The sequence below is a fragment of the Nycticebus coucang genome, chromosome Y (assembly GCF_027406575.1).
Source record: "Nycticebus coucang isolate mNycCou1 chromosome Y, mNycCou1.pri, whole genome shotgun sequence".
NCBI classification, from domain to species: Eukaryota; Metazoa; Chordata; class Mammalia; order Primates; family Lorisidae; genus Nycticebus; species Nycticebus coucang.
In genome coordinates, this window is record NC_069805.1 from 2,836,767 (window position 1) to 2,859,620 (window position 22,854).

Consider the following 22,854-nt stretch of genomic DNA (forward strand, 5'->3'; position numbering starts at 1 on the left):
ACTTTATATACATTAAATTCCTTTCATTTGTAACTCTTTGTTCCTTTAACACTTAACTTGAGGAACAAGACTGACGTGTGACAAAAGGTTAATCACATTGGCAAAACTTAGGACTGATTTACAGCACAAATCCAGAATCTACTACTTTCCAGAATCAAGTGTGGTAAGTAGTTGGAACTAGGAAAAGTAGATCAGAACCTCAAAAATTTAACCCAGAGTAAGAATGACCTGCTCTATAGTCTTCCTGGTGTCTTCAATTTTTCTAAACAGAAAAGAGTAAAATAGTAAGCCACCTTTTTAAGAATAGTCAGATTTAGGGCGGCGCCTGTGGCTCAAAGGGGTAAGGCGCCAGTCCCATATGCCAGAGGTGGTGGGTTCAAACCCAGCCCAGAAACCGCAAAAAAAAAAAAAAAAAAAAGAAAGAAAAAGAATAGTCAGATTTAATCTTTACTGCCCTGCAACCTTTGATTTAGGGCCAGTTCCAGGCTATTGGGGTGGCAATGGAGTTTTGGACTACTTCCTTAATGTACAGAGCTACAAGAGTCCACTCTATGCTACAGATAACAGGGAACTAGCGTTTGACATACAACAAAATGCCACAGCTAGATAACTCTTTATTATGAATTCCAATCACAAACACATTAGAAAGCAGCAGCAAAAGAAAAATTAAACATTCTTAGAATAATGTAAGGCATAATACACCTGGCTAGACTCAGCGTTTGTTACAACTAGAAGGTATCTGTAAGTAGACTGACAAAGGCTGAGGTAAAGCAGCCGCCAGAGGATCAGCGGATGACGTATCGTACATAAGGGACCTCCACATCTTCACCACTCTCATCATTGCAACACAGCTCAAACACAAGAGTCCGTACATGGCGCCCCAGTTTCCGCTTTGATACACGGCTCACAATTTCTGTCATCCTGAAGCAGAAAGCAGAGTCAAAAAAGCAGAAAACAAGTAAGGAGGACATGTAGGGAGGAAGGAAGGAGAGTCACATGTAGGGACAAGGAAGGAAAATGATTGCTGAATAGTGATACTGTTGTAAACTGAGGATCTGCATGACTCCTACGACTCCCCAACCACCAAGTTTGACCGCCCAGTGGCAAACTCACGGCTGATCCAATCGTTCCTTAAGTTTGATAGCTGGCATGAAGAAGGAATAGAGCATAGACACACCCTGTGACAGCATGGTGATCTCCAATTTGTGCTCTGCCTGGAAAGGGTGGAAAGAAAGGACAATCAGTATCTGTAAGATCAACAGCACTTGTCACCTCCACAAACACCATTTTCAATTTTTTGAGTGACACAGGAAGGAGTCTTACCTTAAAGTAGTCTAGAAACTGCTTGAGTGTCATCTCAGCACCATTAGGTTGTATTCCTTGTACATCAAAACGATCCCACAATGTCCAATCTTGGTTATAGTACTGAGGGATAATGGGAAAAGGAAGATTAGGTCATGAGGTGGCCCTGCCTTTATCAGTCAATCCAGTATACTAAGGCAGATTAATCATATTTCACTTTTGTTTAAATCTTCCAATGGCTTCATCTCCTCTCACCTTTGACTAAGCAGGAGAAATTCTTACAATGACCATAAAAGACCACATACCACTGAGAGCTTGCCATCTGTTTCATCTTCCATCTCCTTTATTTTCTTATTTAATATCCACTAAATACACTGGCCCTCTCCTTTCTGGGTCTCAGACATGCCAGTCACGCTCCAACTTTACACTGGTACAAAAGACTACATAGTAAATTAACAGCCAAACACAAAAAGTATAAATGCCCAATTATAGAAAGACTCAATTAGTATGATACACATACAGACCCCTTACTTATATGTAGAGCCTAATTCATGAATAGTATCAGAAATTTCCATGTGCCCCCACCTGGTGATGGGGTGGAGCAAGGGGCTCAGAGAAGCTGAAGAAGGGTAAGGCCAAGTTGATAAAGCTGTTCTTATAGGACTCAAGCTGTCGGTGTCCCTGCACCACCTTATATAGCTCTAAACACACAAGACCAACTATAGCTGCTGTGGTAGTCGCAATGGCTGGGATAATCTTTCCGGCAATCAGCTTACTCTGTGAGACAGAAGATAACCAACTTCTGTAGTTATTAACAGTTTAAGTCTACAGAAAGAGATAAAGGTGAGAGATTCATGATTGGAGAAGAGTTAAATGTCTCGTCTAGATAGCCATTACCTTATGCCGGTCTGCAGGAAGAATGTCATAGTTCTCTGCACGTAGATTAGATGCAGCCACAATAAAATCCATATGGAAGTTGCTGTCATCATCCTATCATGAGCAACAAGGACAAAATAAGATCAGTAAAGTAAGCAGGGGAAAGGTTTCCTGTCTTCTGAGAACACAGTGTCTTTCACCCACCACCTACCCCATTATCTTCCAGACTCCCCAGTAGGGAGACCTTTTCCCACTCTCTCTCCACTCTCCTTCCTACTCCCTCTATAATCCTGACAGTAGCCTAGAGCAGAGCCATTCCCCAGTCCAGCCCAGGAACCACACCCAGCACCTTCTCAAAGTCAATGGGGTACATCTTGAACCCAGTGAGACTGTCAGGACTCGGAAGAGTGGCCTTGAGCTCTTCTAGGCGGCTGTCATCTGCAGGAAGGGGAAAACACTATCAGGCCTTTAAATCTCAAACCAGTGTCTGAAGTAAAAGTAGGAGACCACAGTAAGGCAAAGTAAAGGCATACAAAGATGTGAAGTGTAAAGATATCAGAAAAATAATGAGACAAAAAGCGCTCCCCCAAATAAGACAAAGAGGTATGCAAGTGTGGGAAACCTCTGAAGCATGACTCTGAAAATAAGGAGAGACAAAATAGATCATAGCAATTTAAAAATCTATAGAGGAACAGATAAAATGTGGTGGATGCATGCAATAGACTACTATTTAGCCTTGAAAGAAGAAAATTCTGAGGATAATACTCTGCATGAAAGAAACCAGTCATAAAAAAACAAATATTGCATGACACCACTTATACGCAGTATGATAATCAAATTCATATAAACAGAAAGCACATGGTGGTCACCTAGGGACTGAAAAGAGGGGAAAATGAGGGGCTGAAACATGAAAAAAGTTCTCAAAACTAGTTGTACCACAAGGTAAAAGTACTTAACACCAAGAATGGAAAACTAAGAAACAGATAAGACTGTACACCATAGTAAAAAAGTAAACCACCTTAAAAAATGTAGACAGAGCAAAATGGAATAGAAAATCTTGAGGAAGAGTAACAAGAAGCTCAGGAGACATGGGAAGAGAAATGTGAGAATGACAGTTAGCAGGCAAAGATACAATGTTAGGATTTTAGGATAAATTCACATACAGGAAAATAAAGTAGTATTATAAAGGACAAATCAAAAGGATATTTGAAAAGGGTGATACAGTGGGAGAACTACAGAGGTAAATACTAAGGAGGGTGAGAGAAGAAAATATATACATGAAGAGAAGATATCTGGGTATCTCTCCAGATATCTGGAGACATACACAGAAAAACATGCAATAGAAATAAGAGTGGAAAGGATAACAGAAATTTATGAGGTAGAGTGATGTACACACAAAGAGAGACATTCAGAGAAAGACAAAACAGACCATGAGACATGACAGGGAGACCAAGAATAATATGGGAGTTGAGGAGCAGCAAGATCTCCAGAGGAAGATGAACAGATACAAGGAGGGAATATTAGGGTAAGGATGTACACAAGAAGCTGGGGACAGATATACAGACAGGGAAAACGGGACAGATCTAAGAGGAGTAGGTAAGATATCAAGGGACAGAGACCAGTGGTAGAGATTGCATCTCTTTCTCCCACAGATAATTAGATCAAGAAGAAACAGTAAAGAGCATTAAGCAATACACAAAGGAAAAAGGATGAACTAGTTCTCCTGACAGCCAAAAATGAAAAGGAGTGAAACCATGTCTCAACCAACCATTTTTATTCCATATAGGCAAAGGTGAAGCCCAATGGATGATGTATGGGTAGATCTCAGGCTTAGGTTCACATAGAATGGCCAGTAGCAAAAGACTTGTAAGGAGGCTTAGATGAACTGGGTATATGGAGAGTGCTAACTCCTAGCCAACAGGAAAACACTCTCACCAACAGAGGCACTGGTGCTCTGCAGCTCCTGATCAGAAACATGGATCTTGACACCAGACTTAGGGATAAACTCAGGGACCTGCACAGACTGCAAGAGTGTAGTCACGGCAGCTCGGTCATGAGAGCCTGTCAGTCCATAGGTCTGGGCAAAAAGGTTGGCAGCAGCCACCACATAGTCTAGGTGCAGGGGCTAGAAGGCAGGAGAGAGAAGGATAAGCATGTCAGCCTTAACTGGGAAGCCTCTACCTACTTCCCATTCCCCCTCTCCCCTTCTCTCTACCTTAGAGAGAAGACTTACATTGTTGACATCAAAGATGAGTGGGTGTGGACAGCGTTTAGGCCCAGACCAGAATGGAGCTCCTGAGCTTGTGAGCTAAGAGAATGAAAAGATTTGGGGGAAATAGGAATTAAGAGGAAAGAACTCTCCAGCAATCCTGACTCAGGTTATTAGTCCCCAATGTCTAAACTTCCCAGGGATCTTACTTGGTGTCATGTACATAACAACTTAAATTCTTATTAACTTGACACTTAATAAGCCCTCAAGTCATCATTATCTGTACTTCACAAAAAATACTGAACAGCAGAAAAAAAGTGTGACTTTTTTTATCAAGACTTAAACTCACCCTGGTTCTGTGCTCTTATCTCCAACATTTTCTCCCTACAATCTTTACAGCTTTGACTAGGAATCAAATATGATTCTGCCCACACCATAAAAGGAAAGAGAAACTAAGTCTCTTGCTTGAAAAAAAAAAATGAGGCAAAATCAGTAATTTGCACAAAATTATAGCCTAATCATTTTTCTAAGATTCCTCATTTCTTTGGGTACCTGTGGTAGCTGGATTAATTGGAATGAGCAATGTCAAAAGGCTAAGGTTACATTCCGTATTTCCAGAAAAAGTACTGTGCCAAATAGACCAAGGAAGCATGAAATACCTGGTCAGGAGGAAAGTTGTGCAGCAGCTGCCTGATGTTGTTAGTGTACTGGGTGTGCCAGTGTTGGCAAGCCCAACTCACACAGTCAGCCCAAGTCTGTGGTCGCTGTAGTACCAGGCTGCGCTGTACAGCCTCCAGCACTTCCAACGGCTGGGTGCCTGCCAGATGCAGTGTCCGCTCCAAAAACTTAGAGTCTCTATCAGAAACATATGCATAAAGGACAGGCAAGATTAATCAGCAGACCCAGAAGTAGCTTTCCGGCAGCCTACTTCCTTTATGGAAAGACAATATGGATCTCCAAAGGGACACAACAGATAGGAAGACAACCTCCCCCAAATGCACACATGCAGAACAATGCATTTGTCCCTCACCTGTTCCACACAGGGCTTGAGCATTGACTAATTCATTCAAAAATTGTTCCTGGTGTTGAGTGGTTAGGAAAATAGATAAGGTAGCTTGGGAAGGAGGAAGGAAAGTAGGGTGAGAAGACCCTACTATGTAAGTTACTCACGTGAGGTACTGGTTGACATTTTCCGCAGGGTGTTTGAAGAGGCCTTCAAATTCATCTCGAGCCCACTGCAGAAAGAGCAAATAGAATTACGGTAGCAGATAAAATGGGTTTCTGTAGGCATAAAAAAAACTACCAGCAATATCTTTAAGTAAAAACAGCATGGTTACTATGCTTCCAAATATGGCTCCTTAAATTCCTCAAACTTCCCACTCTGACTTTAAAAACAACTGCTGATCCGCGAAGTGATTACACAAATGTATACATGTAGAAACTTAAGAAGTATATTACTCTAAATGTAATTTGCTTCAATACAAGGAAAAAATTCACATCACAAATAAGGATTCCTGGGCAGGGCCTGTGGCTCAGTGAGTAGGGCGCTGGTCTCATACACAGAGGATGGTGGGTTGAAACCCAGCCCAGGCAAAACTGCAACAAAAAATAGCCGGGCCTTGTGGTGGATCCTGTAGTACCAGCTACTCAGGAGGCTGAGGCAAGAGAATTGCCTAAGTCCAAGAGCTGGAGGTTGTTGTGAGCTCTGATGCCACAGCACTCTACCAAGACAAACAGACTTAGTCTCTAAAAAAAGATTCCACATGCAGATCTCAGAACTGCTTTATCTTTGTTCTCTGAGAATTATGAGGTCAGTAATATTTAATAGCCTCTTTTAGTAATAGCCTTTCTATCCTCCTGACTCTATATAAAGATTCAGATTCAAATCCCAACTCTTTCAGATGTACCTAGGTTTGCGACTTATAGCTAAATCTCTTCATCCTTATTTTTATACATATAGCATTGCAACTATATTATCACCTCACAGAATTTCTAAAAAGGAACAAGCAAATAGATGTTTATCTAAGTTGTACTTAAGAGTAGTATGCCAAATACCTATTATACACTAAGTCACTCAAGCCTCATGAGATATACCCCATCATGCACTTTTTATAGGTAAGAAATTTGAAGGAAGGAGACATCAAGTCCAAGGTTTACAAAGCAAATCCCCACATTGGGAATTAGTTAAGAAAATCACATCCAGGGCAGCGCCTATAGCTCAAGGAGTAGGGCGCCGGTCCCATATGCTGGAGGTGGCGGGTTCAAACCCAGCCCCGGCCCAAAAAAAAGAAAATCACATCCTAGTAAAGGTTATACAGATTTCATATATTCACAAAATAAAAGCAAAGAGACCCAGATGGTGGTTAGCACAGTAACATAAACCTCATCATCCTCTAACTACTAGGCTGGAAAGATAAATGACAAATGGAACTTTTTTTTCTTTTTCTCTCCCACCCTCATACTCCTAAACATGGCCTCCAAGCTTTGCAAGAATCATTTTGAAAACACAATGGTTACTCTTGAGTGTAAGAGAGTGGAATTAAGATTATGTTCTGGGTGCCAGTTATTCCGGTATGTTCACTTTGTACAGACACTATTCTCTTAATATAAATAGAAGCATCCCAATGAACAATCAGTTAAACATATTTTGGGCAACAAGTATAAAAATTTAAATAAGGACTTAAAACTAGAGTTATTTTAAAAATTAGAAAAAAATATTAAGAAGTTAATTTTGTTCAGCACGAAAACAAGATGATGGTTGCATAAGAACACATTCCCACTTTTTACATGACTGTATTCATCATACCTGAATGTTTCCAAAACTCAAAAATTTGAAGTTAAAAACAGAAACAAATCATTTCTTAATTTTTTTCTTTTTTTGTAGAGACAAAGTCTCACTTTACCACCCTTGGTAGAGTGCCATGACATCACAGGACTCACAGCAACCTCTAGCTCTTGGGTTTCCGCAATTCTCCTGCCTCAGCCTCCCGAGCAGCTGGGACTACAGGCGCCTGCCACAACGCCTGGCTAAGAAACGAATCATTTCTAAACTTATGTTGCTAGGTGTAAAATGAAGGAAGGTTTGAAGAAAGTACGTGTTACACTGATGCTTTAAGTATCTGAATGACTGTACAAGTGCAGGTCTCTTTGAACTCCCACTCCCCTCAATTGATCACCTGCAGGGTATGCTCAATAGCATTAGGGAAGTTCTTCAATGTGCAGATAGGGATGGACTTCTCAGGTGGGTCCTGGCTGGAGCTGTAAGACTCTGTCAGAAAAGGAATAACCACCTGCACGTTGCCCTTGGTGCCTAGTGTGCCTGACTCCAGCAGAGGTTTACGGTAGTACACACAGCGCCGGTCCACATACAACCCTTAGGGATGGAAGAAATGGCATGAGAGCTTGGAGAACATTAGGATAGACAGGACAGGAACCACCAATATACACATACATGACTTTGCCCTTGTCCTCTCGCGCCTCCAAACTCACGAGCATCCACATTGTCCAGGGCGTTGGTCACACCGTCCAGATTTTGGAAGAAGTCATCATCATAGATGCATTCTGTGTCAGGACCCACACGATTCTGGTGGCTTATCACTTTGATGTGTGGATTTATTTGACGCACAGCTGAAGCAGCTGTGTCAGACTTTAATTTCTACATGGGAATGAGGGAATAGAACTGTTAAATTAAAGCATTCACCAAACAAATCTTTAATAAAAATACCCTAAAAATAAATTAAGAGGACTAATTTATCTCATGATGAACAAGACCTAGGCTTATGCAGGGTCTCCTGCTGTTCAGCAGAAGAAACATCTCTTTAATAACATTGAATTTAACAATGTTGTAGGGCTTAAGCTATGAAAAATTTTCCATATGCAGGTGAAAGGAAAATAACTGACAAAGGGATTAATAGGTCAAGTATCTGTTCTTTGGCCTACAAATCATCTACTGCTTTTTTTGGTTAATGTATTCTAGAGGTAGCACAGCTGCACCCAAATCAAACCAAGGTACTAAAACATAAATAGGATCCTTTCAAAGCCTAAGTCAGATCACAGTCCTCTCCTGGCTTCCACTTTCACTTACAGCAAAATGAGTTGTAATCCCTTACATCTGATTCCTCTAACACAACAAATATATTCCAACCCAGGATTTTGCTCAGTCTGCTACTGTTGCCTGGGATTACTGTTTGCATAATTTTATTTTTCTCCATCCTCTAAGTCTTTACAGAAATTTGTAATTTCCAACAAGGACTTCTCTCATCCACACTGCAAACCATCATAGTGCTTCTAACTGCCCCTTACCTTGGTATTTCATTCTTGCCTTTATACAAATACTTCCCATATTACAACATTAACTACATCCTTTGTTACTACATTTGGTTATCACAGTAGTCAAAAACAAATGTAAAAAAGAATCTTAAAAATAACTTTTGCTATATAGATAACCACTACCACTGAGAAAATTTAAAAGTTTTAGTCTATTTACAAATACAACCAGCTTATTATGTAAAGTAGAAACATTAGAAAACAATATTTTCCAAAATAAAACCTGTAAGACAAGAGTCATGTTGTATGTACAAAGAGTTAGGTAATGTCATGAAGACAGCTGGATCCTCACATCCTCTGCATTTGATCCATTGCTTCAAGTATTTAAGGTATACTTAGCATCATATAAGAGAATTAAGTGAAATTCTGGCATTTTTAAAAATATACATCACAACTGACAAATGTTTTAAAGTTGACTTGCAAAGGGGATCTCAAATCCACATTAATACATTCACTGGTTTGTTTTGCACTCTGAATGAAATTTTGGCTAATGCATCATTTTGCATTTGTTCCTTGGAAAATGCTCACTTTACTGACTCCTCAAAGATTCCTATAGTACAACAGAAAATTTCACTTTCATTCGATAAACAGCAAAATGGCAAATGATGCCGTTACTCCCCAAATAGTTGTGATCTTGCAAATGCAAATGAAGGAGTACCATGTACCTCCAAAGGACACCACTCAACACTCTGATGATTTTTTATTCATTCAGCATCTTCTCACTAGCCAAAGGCAGGAACCTTTCATGACCTTATGTATTCCAAGTTATCTAAGGCACTGTCTATTGTGTAGAGTATTTTAAAAATGAGAGAGAAGACAGATTCTGAGCAAGGAAAAAGAACACTGATCTTTACAGAAAACTTCCTACCACCTCTCTACCCAGTTTGACATTTCTAACATTCACAGTGATCTAAAGTCAAAAAAAACAAAAAAAGATGGGATGTGTTTGTAAAAAATGACAAACATTAAGAAGTACTCAAATGCTGAAGACTGTTGCTAGAGAAAGGAACAGAAACAAAAATTTCTAAGCCATTAAGAAATGAGAGAAAGGAGATAAAGTCACATGCCCTGTGGCACTCACCGTGACATCCCAGGGCCGGAAGAGAAACTGTCGATTCAGGTTGGACTTTTCAATGGTATCCATGTCGGTAACTGTGATTTCTCCACTATCCCCACAGCCAAGCCCAATCATGGCAAAATTCTTGAGCAGCTCACAGCCAATGGCCCCTGCACCGACCTGAAAGGTGGCAAAGAACAAAGAAAGCACATCAGGCTGACTAAAGGTAGCACAAAGCCTCTTGCCACTTCTCACCCCTCCTGGGAAGAGCAAGAGGAAGAGGGTATGACGCGAAGACCATAAAACCTTTGGTTACCTGGGGAAGGAAGGACCATACATGGGAAACAAAGCAACACATCAGACTCTTCTCAGTATACAGAAAAGAGAAAATTAAGTATGTTTAGGCTATTAGGAACCAAAGATCCTCCCCCTTGGGATGCAGAATGTGAAAGTAATGTCCAAAAGGGTCATTCACCAGGAAATACTTTTGCTTGCCCAGCTTCTCCTGTAGATCTGAACCAAACACAGCCACCTGCCCATCGTAACGGTTCTGGCGCTGAATATGTGAAAAGAACAAGGTCAGAGAATTATCATACAGATATTCCCCAATAGTGCCTTTTCCATCAGCCCAACTCACATACCGGGAGGCACTTGTCTTCCATAAAGGCCACTTTCTCCTCAGGTAGACATTCGAGGGCATCAAAGTATAGCCACTGCATTATGGGCATAAACTTCCCAGAGCAAGCCTGAAGAGGGAAGATAGTCAAGTTGTTAATCAGGGCCTGACAGATGAACAGCACCTGGACCACACCTAGCCAAGCCATTCCCCATCAATGCTGACCTTCATGACCTCCTGAGCAGCCAGTCCTCCAATGAAGGCATTAATGGGTGCCAGATCCCCAGCAGCCACATATGCCAGCTTCCGAATGAGGTCCTCATCCAGGTTGTCTTGCTTCACTGATGGCAAGGACTGAACATTCACAGCCTGTGCTAGGGCTACCAGTTCCAAAGCATCCTCCTGTGGGCCGCAGAAACCAAAAGAAATCTGTCAGGCTACTAGAAGAGGAAAGTGAAAGGCAAAATGGGACCTCTGACCAAACATCCCAGCTAGCTCACCAACACTTTTACCTCATTATGGGGTTTAGGTGGACGGCTGTGTTGAGTACAGAACTGGTGCAGGGCCTGGAAGCCAATATGCAGCTGAACAGGGCGAGAATACTTAGCAAAGTCTGTTATCACAAAGTCTGGCTCTGACAGTGAGGCTAGTAACGATTTCTGTGGAAAACAGCACAAGATAAGTGGTACCAAAAAACCTAGAAATGTCCTGAAACCTTACCCTCCACTCTCCTTGCTTATACTCACAAAACTAATCTTCTTAGACATTTTGACTTGACTGACAATGCCACCACGTATATAGTCAGAGAAGTTGGAAGTATCACAGATACTAAAGGTGTAGGGACCTTCAAGATTAAAAAAAAGTACAGGTTTATCTGTCAGTCCATGTAGCAATGCTTCCACCACACCCTTCAAACATACCACCAAAATAAGAACTGTTTCTAGCTCAGACACTGAAAGCCTGTGCCCTAATCTCTGCTCAGATCTAGTTAAGCTCCCACAGGGACCCTACAACCAAATGCCACCCAGGATAATACACACACACACACGCACAAACCAGAATCAAGTATGTAATATTCACAGTTGTAGGCATTTATCAAATATGAGGTATGTTTCTTCTGCTTGGGTTCTCATTAAGATAATATGACTATAACTTTACTTTTCATCAAATTTATTTTCAGTTGACTTTTTTTTCTAGTTTTTTTTTAAATTTATTATTAAATCATAGCTGTGTACATTAATGCAATCATGGGGCACAATACACTGGTACCCTTATAAGATGCACAGTAGGTGTGATCCCATCTATCACCCTCTCCCCTCCCCTTTGGTTGACTATTCTTAATAAACTATATTTTGCCCTACTCCTTTGTTTGGATTTGTAACATTAAGCCACCTGTATTTTTCACTTCTAGAGTTTAAATTCTGTTGTGTCCTATCAGCTTTCAAATCTTCCCGTAACATGCTTGTGATTTCCAGAACTTCTTGGACACACAGAATATATTAATTAACTAGTTTAACATTCATTTGCAAATTTTATATATATACTAGACTGCATTAACAAATTTGAAAAATATTTACATGGATGGAGCTGGAATATATTCTTCTTAGTAAAGTATCTCAGGAATGGAAGAAAAAATATCCAAACTCAGCCCTACTAATTTATATGAAAGCTATAACCCAATTATAACCTAAGAATATGGGGAAAGGGGAAAGGGAACGAAGGGGAGGGGAAGGGGGAGAACGGGTAGAGAGAGGGTAATTGGTGGGACTATACCTACTGGGCATCTTACAAGGATACATGTGAAACATACTAAATGTGGAATATAAATGTCTTAACACAATTAACTAAGAAAATGTCAGGAAGGCTATGTTAACCAGTGTGATTAAAATATGTGAAATGGTATATAAAACCAGTGTATGGTGCCCCATGATTGCACTAATGTATACAGCTATGATTTAATAATAAAAAAATTAAAAAAAAAAAAAATTGACGAATAAAAAAATAAACCAAGAACAAGTGAGCTGTGGAACATCAGGGAGATGTGGAAGATCACATGGCTTATTCATGTAAACTAGGGTCCCTAAAAGAGATACTGGGCACAGAGTATTAAACGATATTCTGAAAAAATTATGGCCAATTAATTTTCCGAGTTACGTAAATTAAGAATCCATAAATAAGCCACAAATGATAGACACTCCAACAAAATCTTCTCATACATACCATAATCACGTTGCTAAAAATTAATCACAGGGAAAATAAGCACATTCAACAAACCTAAGAATGATAAGGCTCGGCACCCGTAACTCAGGTGGTTAGGGTGCCAGTCATAAACACCAAAGCTGGAGGGTCTAAACCTGCCCCGGGCTTGCTAAACAACAACTGCAACAACAAAATAACCCGTGTTGTGGCAGGTGCCTATAGTCCCAGCTCCCAGCTACCTGAGGCAAGACAATCTCTTAAGCCCAAGAATTTGAAACTGCTGTGACACCATGGCACTCTACCTAGGGGAAATAGTGAGACTCTGTCTCAAAAAAAAAAAAAAAAAAAAAAAAATTTTTTTTTCAACATAGAGTTCTATATTCTGCCAAAATATTCTTTTAAAATAAATGTAAGACAGTTGCAGACATTAAAAAAAGCAGACAGAATCAACACCTGAAGACCCACAGTAAAACAAACATTAAAGGGGATACTTCAGGCAGAAGAAAAATGGTATTAGACATAAATCTGGATCTACAGAAAACAGGAATGAATTCAGGATATTAAGACAAGTGGGTGAGTGCTCGCTTCGGCAGCACATACACTAAAGTTGGAACGATACAGAGAAGATTAGCATGGCCCCTGCGCAAGGATGACACGCAAATTCGTGAAGCGTTTCATATAAAAAAAAAAAAAAGACAAGTGGGTGAAACTTGTCTTTCTTTAAACTTCTTTAAAATACAACTATTCTTTACACCATTCTTTAAACTTCTTTAAAATACAATTATTAAAGCAAAAATGATATATAGAAGTTTATGATACATGTGAAATATACGTAACAGTAAATAATAAAGAAATGAACTCTATATACACATTAAAAATGTACACTTCAAATTATAAAGCAAGCACAGTCAATAAACAAACATAAAAATACATAGTGGCATAAAACCCTTGCCTCTACCTGAATTCACACCTCTTCTTTACAGTAGTAAAGTAGTATACGGAAACATCTCTCCTAAGATTCAGATTCCAGAGACACATCTTTTAGCCTTTGGCTCAATTCAGACTATAAAACATGTGTCATCATTTGGTCTATAGGTGATTGCACATCACTAGAACAACTTTCCCTTAGCTCCACAAAACCATCTCTCACCCCCAGCCTTGGCATACCCAGAACTTTGATCTCTATGGGTGGGGTGCCGTTGAGTTCACTCATTCCCTGTATTTCTGTGAAGGTGACAAAGTCGCCACTCTCAAAGCCATGCCGGGCTTCATCCAGACAGGTGACAACACCAGGGTTATCCTAGTTGGAAGACGAATAAACTTTAGAAGCAGGCCCAGCCTGCAAGACAAACAGGACTATTGCTGCTCACCTGCCTCCAGAACCCGATGTTGGCTTACTTACCTTGGTGACCATAGAAATCATAGCATTGAGTGGCTGCTCCCCATTGGAATCTATGAGAATCATTTCCTCTCCGAAGTCACAGAAGAGCTGCCTATAGAGAGAGCAATAGGACTGCTGTCTGACACATGCACATAGTCTAATGCTCCTTCAAAGACAGAAGGAATACTTGCCAAGCTAACTCAGTCCATCCCTGGGGATTTAGATGGCATGCAGACCACATGATGAGTGAAAATGCAGAACAAAAAACTGAGTGTTATATAAGAGCAGTGAGTTTGGCCTAAAATTAGCAAAGAAAGAGGTAGGCACTCACCCAAACAGGCCCCGAGTGTCTGCCACCACCAGCTTGATTCCATGGCTATGACAGAACTCACCCACCTGCAACTGGTCCTCTAAGGGAGTGTTGGTAAGGACCACAACCTATGAAGAGAAGAATCAGGCTGAAAGTCTCGTATTAAAGTGAAGGGAAGCAAAAGAACAAAAGAGACAAGTAACAGAGAAAATTATCCAGGTTGTATTGGTCCAACCCACTTCTACAAACCTTTGTAAAGTTTTATGGCCCAGATTCTCCAAATACAACATGACAAGAAAGATAAAGAAGTGTTAGAAAGACAGACTGAAGACCAGATAATTCATTTATCTGACAAACTCCCAATACTGCCTGCCTTCAATTCTGTTGCACCCTGGACAAACAATATTCTAGTTAATGTCTCAGTCTGCCTCTACCACAAACCACTTGTTCCTATTCTGTACTGAAAAACAAGAAGCCATGATCTGTGGGATTTCTATTATAACTGCCTTCCTTATTCACAGGAATGAGTTCTTACTCCTTCCTCAGGAGCTTCAGTTTCCTAGTCCTCTAGAACACACCAAAATAGCACATTAGCAGCCACATATTCTGTTTCCAATGTAGCTGTTCACTGAAATATTACATAAGCTTATTTAGCCTCCCCAAAACTCTGCTTGTTTCACATCACTGTTCCTATTTTACAGACAAAAAAAACTAAGGCAGAAAAGCTGGAGACTCACACAAAGGCTCCAGCATTCAGTGTTCATAACTACTATAACCACACTATGATAACATCTTTCCTCCTAAAAAGGTGTAAAGTATCCCAAAGACAGGTGGTCAGTGTAATTCACATTTGTAATCTCTTAACCTTCCAACATGAAACCTGACATATGAGGCCAGCCATTTTACGAACAAACCAGAGGCAAGAACCTGACAAACAGAAGGTGGGAGGCAGGGTAATGTTCCAAAATACCTGGAAACCACTAAGAAAGTCCTCAACCAAAGGTCCAGTGTAGGTGCTGACAGGCACATAGCTATTGAGCTCAGCAAGGCGGGGCTGTGATACTTCAGCGCGGTTTTTACCAATATCTTCTTCCCGTAGGTAGAACTATAAGAGAATACAGAAAGGCAGCAATGAAATGAATGTAATGCCCCCAGGTATTATGCCTGGGCAATGGAAAGAGGAGCCAAGAAGATGTACCTGGGAGGAGAGGTCGGCCCACTGGGCAGTGCCCTGGTCATGGAGGGTGACAGCTTTGACCCCACCAAGGATGATGTTCTTGGCGATCTCTACACCCAGGCCCTGCAGGCCTGATACAAGCACACTAGATGTCTGGAGATGCTTCATTGCCTCATGGCCCAGCACATACCTGCCAGGATAGGAAGGCCTCTTGGTCAGGGTTTGGTTTACCCTTCTCCCAGCTCTCATCCCCAGCCTTGGCTCTACTTACAGCTGGCGGGAGTAAAGACCTTCATCTATGAATATTTCACTGCTGTTTCTGGGCATTCCCTAGGTATAAAAGGAAAAACAAGCTCAGGAGAGATAACCAGTAATAGGAAAGATGAACAGACATTCCACCCCAGTGCCAGTTTTGAGACAGAAAACACTCACGTTTGTTGGTCCTGAGGGCACTTCGAACATCACAGAGTAAGCAGGGGAGCAGTTAGAACCCAGGTTTGAGTCAGGCCCAGATACACGACGTTTCTTTGACAATAGTGAGCTGGACATCTAGAGGGAAAAGGGAGTGACTGGTGAGGCACATGTGAGGAGGATGTGCTGTTGGTAACAATTCTAGGAAAGGAAATGACTTTAGTAGTAGTATCAATATAAGGAACAGGCAGGATATGCTAGGTACTCAGGCTTAAGGGGTAGGAAATATAAGCTAAGCTTAGAAAGTTGAGGACACACAAAAAATTAACTGGGAAAGCCATGGCTACCTATCTAAATGGGACAGGCTTTCTGTAACCAGTAATATTTAATTCCATTGTGACCTGGGCATTGTGACCCGCGATAGACAAACATAGGGCCCACAGTGAGGTTGGAGAGATGAGACTTAGATGAGGATGCTTAGGGCCAAATCTAATGGGGTCTGTGAGGGCAATAATGGTGGGAGTTGGGGCATATCTGATAGAGAATTATGTATCCTAAGAATTCCTGCCTGGCGTCCGCTCCTTTGGAAGGTTCTGAGAAAAGACAATAAGGATTGGCTAAAGAAAATACTGGGACTATAACAAGGAAAGCATTCCATAAAAGTACTAATTCAAGGGGGTATCTAACCCAGAAGGGTTTTTTATGGCCATTGACACATGGAATCGATAAATTCTGGGTGTAAGGAAAGTAATGTATAGAGAAAAAAGCCTCTAAAGGCAAATAGTAAGAACTGGAATACTCTCTAAAGCCAAATAAATAAATGCTAAATACTTTGAACAGAAATCCAGGGCCCACAGAAGTCTCTAATAGACAATGTTAGTTACAATTGAAAGGAGGTCTACGCCAGAAATTCTAAACCCGGATGGTTATCTACAGGTTCTATTCCCCTTTTAAACTCTGAAAATTAACTGCAGGAGAGTAAACGATGGAACAGTCTGATATTTGAAGGTAAATGCTAGAGACAAGTTCTCGCTCTTTTTTTTTTTTTTTGAGACAAGAGTCTCACTAGGTCGCCCTCGGTAGAGTGGTGTTGCGTCACAGCTCACAGCAACCTCAAACTCTTGGGCTTAAGTGATTCTCTTGCCTCAGCCTCCCTAGTAGCTGGAACTACATGCGCCCGCTACAACGCCCGGCTATTTTTTAGTTGTAGTCTTTGCTTGGCAGGCCTAAAGTAGGTTCGAACCCCACAGCTCTAGTGTACGTGGCTGGCGCCGTAGCCGCTGAGGTACAGACGCCCAGCCGAGGGATCAGATTGCTGAAAGGCTGTTTCGCTTGCGTTTTTACTAAGACACAAGTTCTCTTTTAGGGGTTATCTTTAAAGAACCCGTCTAGAGAACTTGTCTCTTTCACTAAAAATGAAAGCGAAACAGAGCCTTCCAGAAATCTGGTCCCTCTTGGAAGCTTTAAGGTTAAGTAATGAGGAAGTACACAACTGCAAGTTGAGTGAGTTTGAAGTTTTTAAAGGTGAGCTGTGACTGGGAACGCTGTAACTTGAAAATCTACATCGACACCAGAAAGTTCCTAGGACATTAGTCTGAGAGCGCGTAAGGCGCCTGGTTAGCAAACTCTGGGCATCTAAAATCTCGAAACCAGATTTCTGAATCCGGAAAAAGGAAAGGTAGGCCTTGCCTCACATCTGCTCTGGTTTCATCCCCCCCCGGTCCCCCGGTATCCTTCGAGCAATAGCGGCATACTCCTACATCAGCAAGGTCCCAGCAGTGCTCTACTTCCCTCACAAGCTTCCTCAATCCTCTAATCCGGGAAAGGGACGGAGAATGTTTGTTACCAATGCCAGTTCCCCGGCCGCGCCGCCGCCAACGCCTCAAGGAGCCGAAGCCAAGCTCGGCCACCGGCCTCTTCCTCTTCCTTCCTGTTGCCGTCGGAGTTTCTGACTGTTGGGGTTGCCGCACTCGAGACCGTTGGCGGTCGACAATGTGGTCAGTCGACCGTTTAACGACTCCTCCTCCGTAGCCAACAAAGTAAAATGGCGACGCGGAATAAAAGATGGAGACTGAAACGTTTGGTGGGATCTGCAAAGAACCAGGATGCAAGCAGACCGCACCCCCTCATGAATTATGCATGAGAGTCGTCAGCTCGCGTGTGACTACGTAATTACGTACCAACCGGTAGAAAGAAAGCAGCTCCATCTGGTGGCTGGCGCCGCCAAAACAGGTATTAAACTGGTACAGGTGCTATGTTACATCAGTAAATAACTTTGAGATTTAAAATCTCAGCTATACGTGAAAGTCACTCTTTTAGTATGAATTATGCATGACATAGGGTGGCAGGGAACTCAGGAAAAGAGCGACCCGCGATAAACACTTGCAACAGAGCCAGATAGAGCCGAGATAGAGCCGAGTTTTCCAAAACTACTCAAGAAGCACGTTGTTTAAAGAAATTAAATGCCTAATCTCTCCCCAGGGCACCAAAGTACAAAATTAGTCGTTGATTGAACACCAGTGCCATTATCTCCTACAGAGCTGTGATACCATCATCTCACATAGTCACTGTTATTTAATGGAATTTGAAGTATTAATTACACGGAAAAAAGATACCATGAAAATCCACTATGTAAAAAGTTTTGAACAGTGCCTGGTTCACAGTAAATGCCAAATATTTCATTTAACTTAATACGTATTAGTGTAAAATTGAAACACTACACAATTTGCATGTAAAGATAAAATTATTTATGAGGGAGGACATAGCCACGTACCAGAAAAATCTCCAGCTCAGGGTTTTTAAAATACTGACTTAGAGAAATACTAGGAAGAACACTGATGTCACCAGTACTTACCAGATAGAAAATAAAAAAATTGTACCAGTCACCAGAGGCACTACCATATGCCAAAGCCTCAGGTACACAATAAATATCTATTGCTTTGCTGTTAAGTTATAACAGGTTAACAAGGTGGACTTTGTGTCTTTTACATGCATATTCCCAAGGATATCTTTAGGAAGACATTCAGTGGAATTCACTGGAGAAGTCATATATGGGAACTTCTTATTTACTAATTCATTATTTTTTACTAGGTCTATTGGATTTTCTGTTTGCTTATGGATTTTCTGTTTGCTTATGTCTCAGATATTCTTTTTTATCAGCCGCACATTGACTAGGACCCTTAGCCTTTTCTGCTTAGTGGCAGCCTCTGTTCTCTTGGCATGTATTCCCTTTTTCCATCTTCAAATATATTTCATTGCCTGCTTCTGTCATTGCATTGCTTTCTCTGACTTCTCCTAAATCTCTCTTATAAGGATAATATGTTTTCATTTTGGGTCCATCTGGATGATCTAAGATAATCCCCTCACCTCAAAATCCTTAATTTAATAATAGTTGCAAATCTCCTTTTGCTATGTAATGTAACATTTACAGGTTCTGAGATTATTTGAGGTTGATTATTCAGTTTACTATTATTATTGAAAAAGTGCATTTACTGGGTGGCGCCTGTGGCTCAAGGAGTAGGGCGCCAGGTCCCATATGTGGAGGTGGTAGGTTCATACCCAGCCGCGGCCAATAACCACAAAAAAAAAAAAAAAAAAAAAGTGCATTTACTGGCTGGTGCAAAGGCTCATGCCTGTAATCTCAGTACTTGGGAGGCTAAAGCTGGTGGATTGCCTGAGCTCACGGGTTTGAGACCAGCCAGAGCAAGAGCCACATACAATTTTTTCTGCCATGATTGTTTTTATGGAATTCTCAGCACATTTATGCTAATTTATAAAAATCACAAAGCCTTTCTGATGAGGTGGTTTCAAAATAATTTTCTTTAGATATAGCTTTAGTATTGGGCCTACTGGAACTGTAACCTGATAAGAGGTCATTCTAATCTGTTAAATGCTGTTTAACACATAAGCTTCAAAAAGTTTACAGTATTCACTTAATTTACAAATTATGGCTAACTATATGCCTAATAAAATGATACTTTTATAAGCCATTTATAGATTTTTAAATAAAGTTCTATTAATTTTTATTGTATGTTAGAAGAAAAATATTCTCTTCTAAATAATGAAGACGAAGACCTAGCAGGAAAGAAAACAAAAACCAGGCCCTCATGGCTCCCAAGTATTAAAACAGACAACCAACAAAACTTACCCAGGTAATTACAAACTTAGATTTTGTCCTTTTGAAAAGGAAAAAGTTATCGTGAAAAGATCGAACAACAAAATAAATGTCAAGAGATAACAGTGATGTTTCAATTTCTGAACAAAAATTCAAGTATCATTTCAGTAATTTACTGTAAAGCTATCATTAATTTCATTAGGTGCATTGAATGTACAAGCAATTGAATTTAAGGGTAGGTCCCTTTTCAAAATTTAGATAAATTACCTTTAGCTGCTTTCTAAATTAAGCTAAATTTTCTCTTTATACCATATCTCCCCTCCTTAGGAATTTCTATAACTGAAGAATGTGAATGAATTTTTCATACTGTGATTTTTACACATAATACTTCTGTAAGTTTATGAACGATCTTACAAACTTAGCTTCCTGTGGACTTTTGACAGGAAGGAATGTTAAAATATTCTTTTAAAACTATCTTTTTTCTTTCTTTAATTTCAGAATATTATGGGCTTACACACATTTTGGTTACATAGTTTGCTTTTCCTTAAGTCAAAGTTACAAGTGTGTCTTTCACGCAGAATAAGAGACTTTTGTGGGCTGCGCCTGTGGCTCAGTGAGTAGGGCGCCGCCCCACATGCCGAGGGTGGCGGGTTCAAACCCAGCCCGGGCCAAACTGCAACAAAAAAATAGCTGGGCATTGTGGCGGGCACCTGTAGTCCCAGCTGCTCAGGAGGCTGAGGCAAGAAAATCGTGTAAGCCCAAGAGTTAGAGGTTGCTGTGAGCCGTGTGACGCCACGGCACTCTACCCAATGGCAGTACAGTGAGACTCTGTCTCTACAAAATAATAATAATAATAATAATGAGATACTGTCTCAAAAAAAAAAAAGAGATTTTTGTTTTACTATGTAAGTATGCAATTTTGATTTAAGGAAAAAACAATTATCTCCTTACTCTTAGATCTAGTTTTCTAGGAATTAAAGGCATAAAACCCAAAAGTAACAAAGAAAGAAACAAAAGGTAGATATGTAGATAAATAAGGAAAAGAATAAAAGGAAAGGAGGAAAGAGGGAGGAGGAAAAATTGCAGACTTCAAAACAAAAGGGAGAAGAGAATAGGAAAAGGAATAAAAATGGGAAGGAGTAAGGGGGAAAAAAGAAAACCAATATTTGGCTGATATGGAAGAAATTTAACTATTCCAGTTTTAGCTTTAAAGGCAAAAACAAAAAAAAAATTTATTTAGACATTGTCAGCCACAATACCATGAATTTGTGCTGAAACTTAAAGTACCTATGTTTGTGTCCCACAGAACACAAACCTTAAGTAGGCTTTTAAAATGGTTGTATGCTTAGAAGACAAAATTTCTCATATAAGTCTTGGAGAAATTCACAGTAGGTCAGACCTGACAGAATTGATAAAGTTTAAAGTTTTTTTATATTCATAAGTAAAAATTTGCAAACAGAAACAAATTATTAGAATCTGATATTAAAGTCAACATAATTTATGGCTTTCATATGAAAGCTATAACCCAGTTATAACCTAAGAATATGTGGAAGGGGGAGAAGGAGGGGAGGGAGGGGAGAGGATGGGTGGAGGAAGGGTGATTGGTGGGATTACACCTGTGGCGCATCTTACAAGGGTACATGTGAAACTTAGTAAATATAGAACATAAATGGCTTAACGCAATAACTAAGAAAATGCCAGGAAGACTGTGTTAACCAATATGATGAAAATGTGTCAAACTGTTTATAAAACCAGTGTATGGTGCCCCATGATCGCATTAATAAAAAAATAGAAAAATAAGTCAACATAAAGACATGATTAAGCACTATGCTAAAAAAGCGGATGAACAATAATAACAAAAACCTAATAGGAAAAGCGTTTAATCGTTTTTTTTTGTTTTGTTTTTTTTTTTGGTAGAGACAGAGTCTCACTGTACTGCCCTCGGGTAGAGTGCCGTGGCGTCACACGGCTCACAGCAACCTCTAACTCTTGGGCTTACGCGATTCTTTTGCCTCAGCCTCCTGAGCAGCTGGGACTACAGGGGCCCGCCACGACGCCCCGCCAAGCGCCCGAGTGTGGCCGGGGCTGGGTTTGAACCCGCCATCCTCGGCATATGGGGCCGGCGCCCTACTCACTGAGCCACAAGCGCCGCCCGCGTTTAATCGTTTTAGGTAGCTCACAGAGAATGAGATCCAGAAGGAAAGAGAAGAAAATATTAAAGTCTAAAAATAACTAAAGATTGATAAGATAAAACTAATCAGATTACCATAAGTAACAATATGTGAGTCTGAAGTAAGACAAATAAGAATGCATACCTCCCTATAACCATTACAGAGAAACTGCTAAGAGGTAAGTGATGCCAGAGTAAGAGATAGATTCAGATATTTATCAAGAAACAATTCAGTTTGTAAATACATGATAAATCCTCAAAAATTATAAAGCAGACTGATAAACTTAAGTAGAAGAGGACAAATAAACCAGAGTAATAAATTATAAAATGTGTCTCTTACTAATAAAACAAGTAGATAACTATCATTAAAATATAAACAATGTGTTTTGATTGGCCTTACTATTATCATCAGATACAGCACCACAATTAGTAACTGAAGAATACATATATGCACATTTGTTCTCAAATAATGTCGAATACTCAGAAAAACTACCTGTATATAAATTCATAAAGCAATTCGGTAAATTTTTTAGCATATCAAAATTTACAGAGCACAATGGTTAAATATAGTAAACCTAAAGTACAAATAATAAAAATGTAATTTGAAATCCTCATACAAGTGGTTGTTTTAAAAATACAGCACAGAATGTTATTTAATTTTAAATGTTTATAGAATTATTAATTTCTAAAAAGATTTTCCTTCTCT

General features: G+C 40.2%; 1 protein-coding gene and 1 non-coding gene across 2 annotated transcripts; one reads left to right on the forward strand and one right to left on the reverse strand.

Moving 5' to 3' along the window:
• Positions 1-470: 470 nt before the first annotated feature.
• LOC128579110 (ubiquitin-like modifier-activating enzyme 1) lies at positions 471-17,971 on the reverse strand. The gene is made up of 26 exons (XM_053581372.1): positions 17,711-17,971; positions 15,886-16,002; positions 15,725-15,783; positions 15,475-15,643; positions 15,247-15,381; positions 14,298-14,404; positions 13,988-14,078; positions 13,753-13,885; positions 11,133-11,230; positions 10,899-11,045; positions 10,612-10,788; positions 10,412-10,516; positions 10,246-10,326; positions 9,795-9,950; positions 7,877-8,042; positions 7,564-7,760; positions 5,558-5,622; positions 5,047-5,242; positions 4,412-4,486; positions 4,114-4,303; positions 2,528-2,616; positions 2,200-2,292; positions 1,888-2,079; positions 1,324-1,425; positions 1,114-1,214; positions 471-921 (listed from the first exon to the last, which is right to left on the reverse strand). The coding sequence occupies exons 2-26, from the start codon at positions 16,000-16,002 to the stop codon at positions 786-788; spliced, it is 3,177 nt and encodes a 1,058-aa protein (XP_053437347.1). The 5' UTR covers positions 17,711-17,971; the 3' UTR covers positions 471-785.
• On the forward strand, positions 13,163-13,269 carry LOC128579218 (U6 spliceosomal RNA). The gene has a single exon (XR_008378089.1). It is a non-coding gene; the product is annotated as a U6 spliceosomal RNA (small nuclear RNA).
• Positions 17,972-22,854: the final 4,883 nt, after the last annotated feature.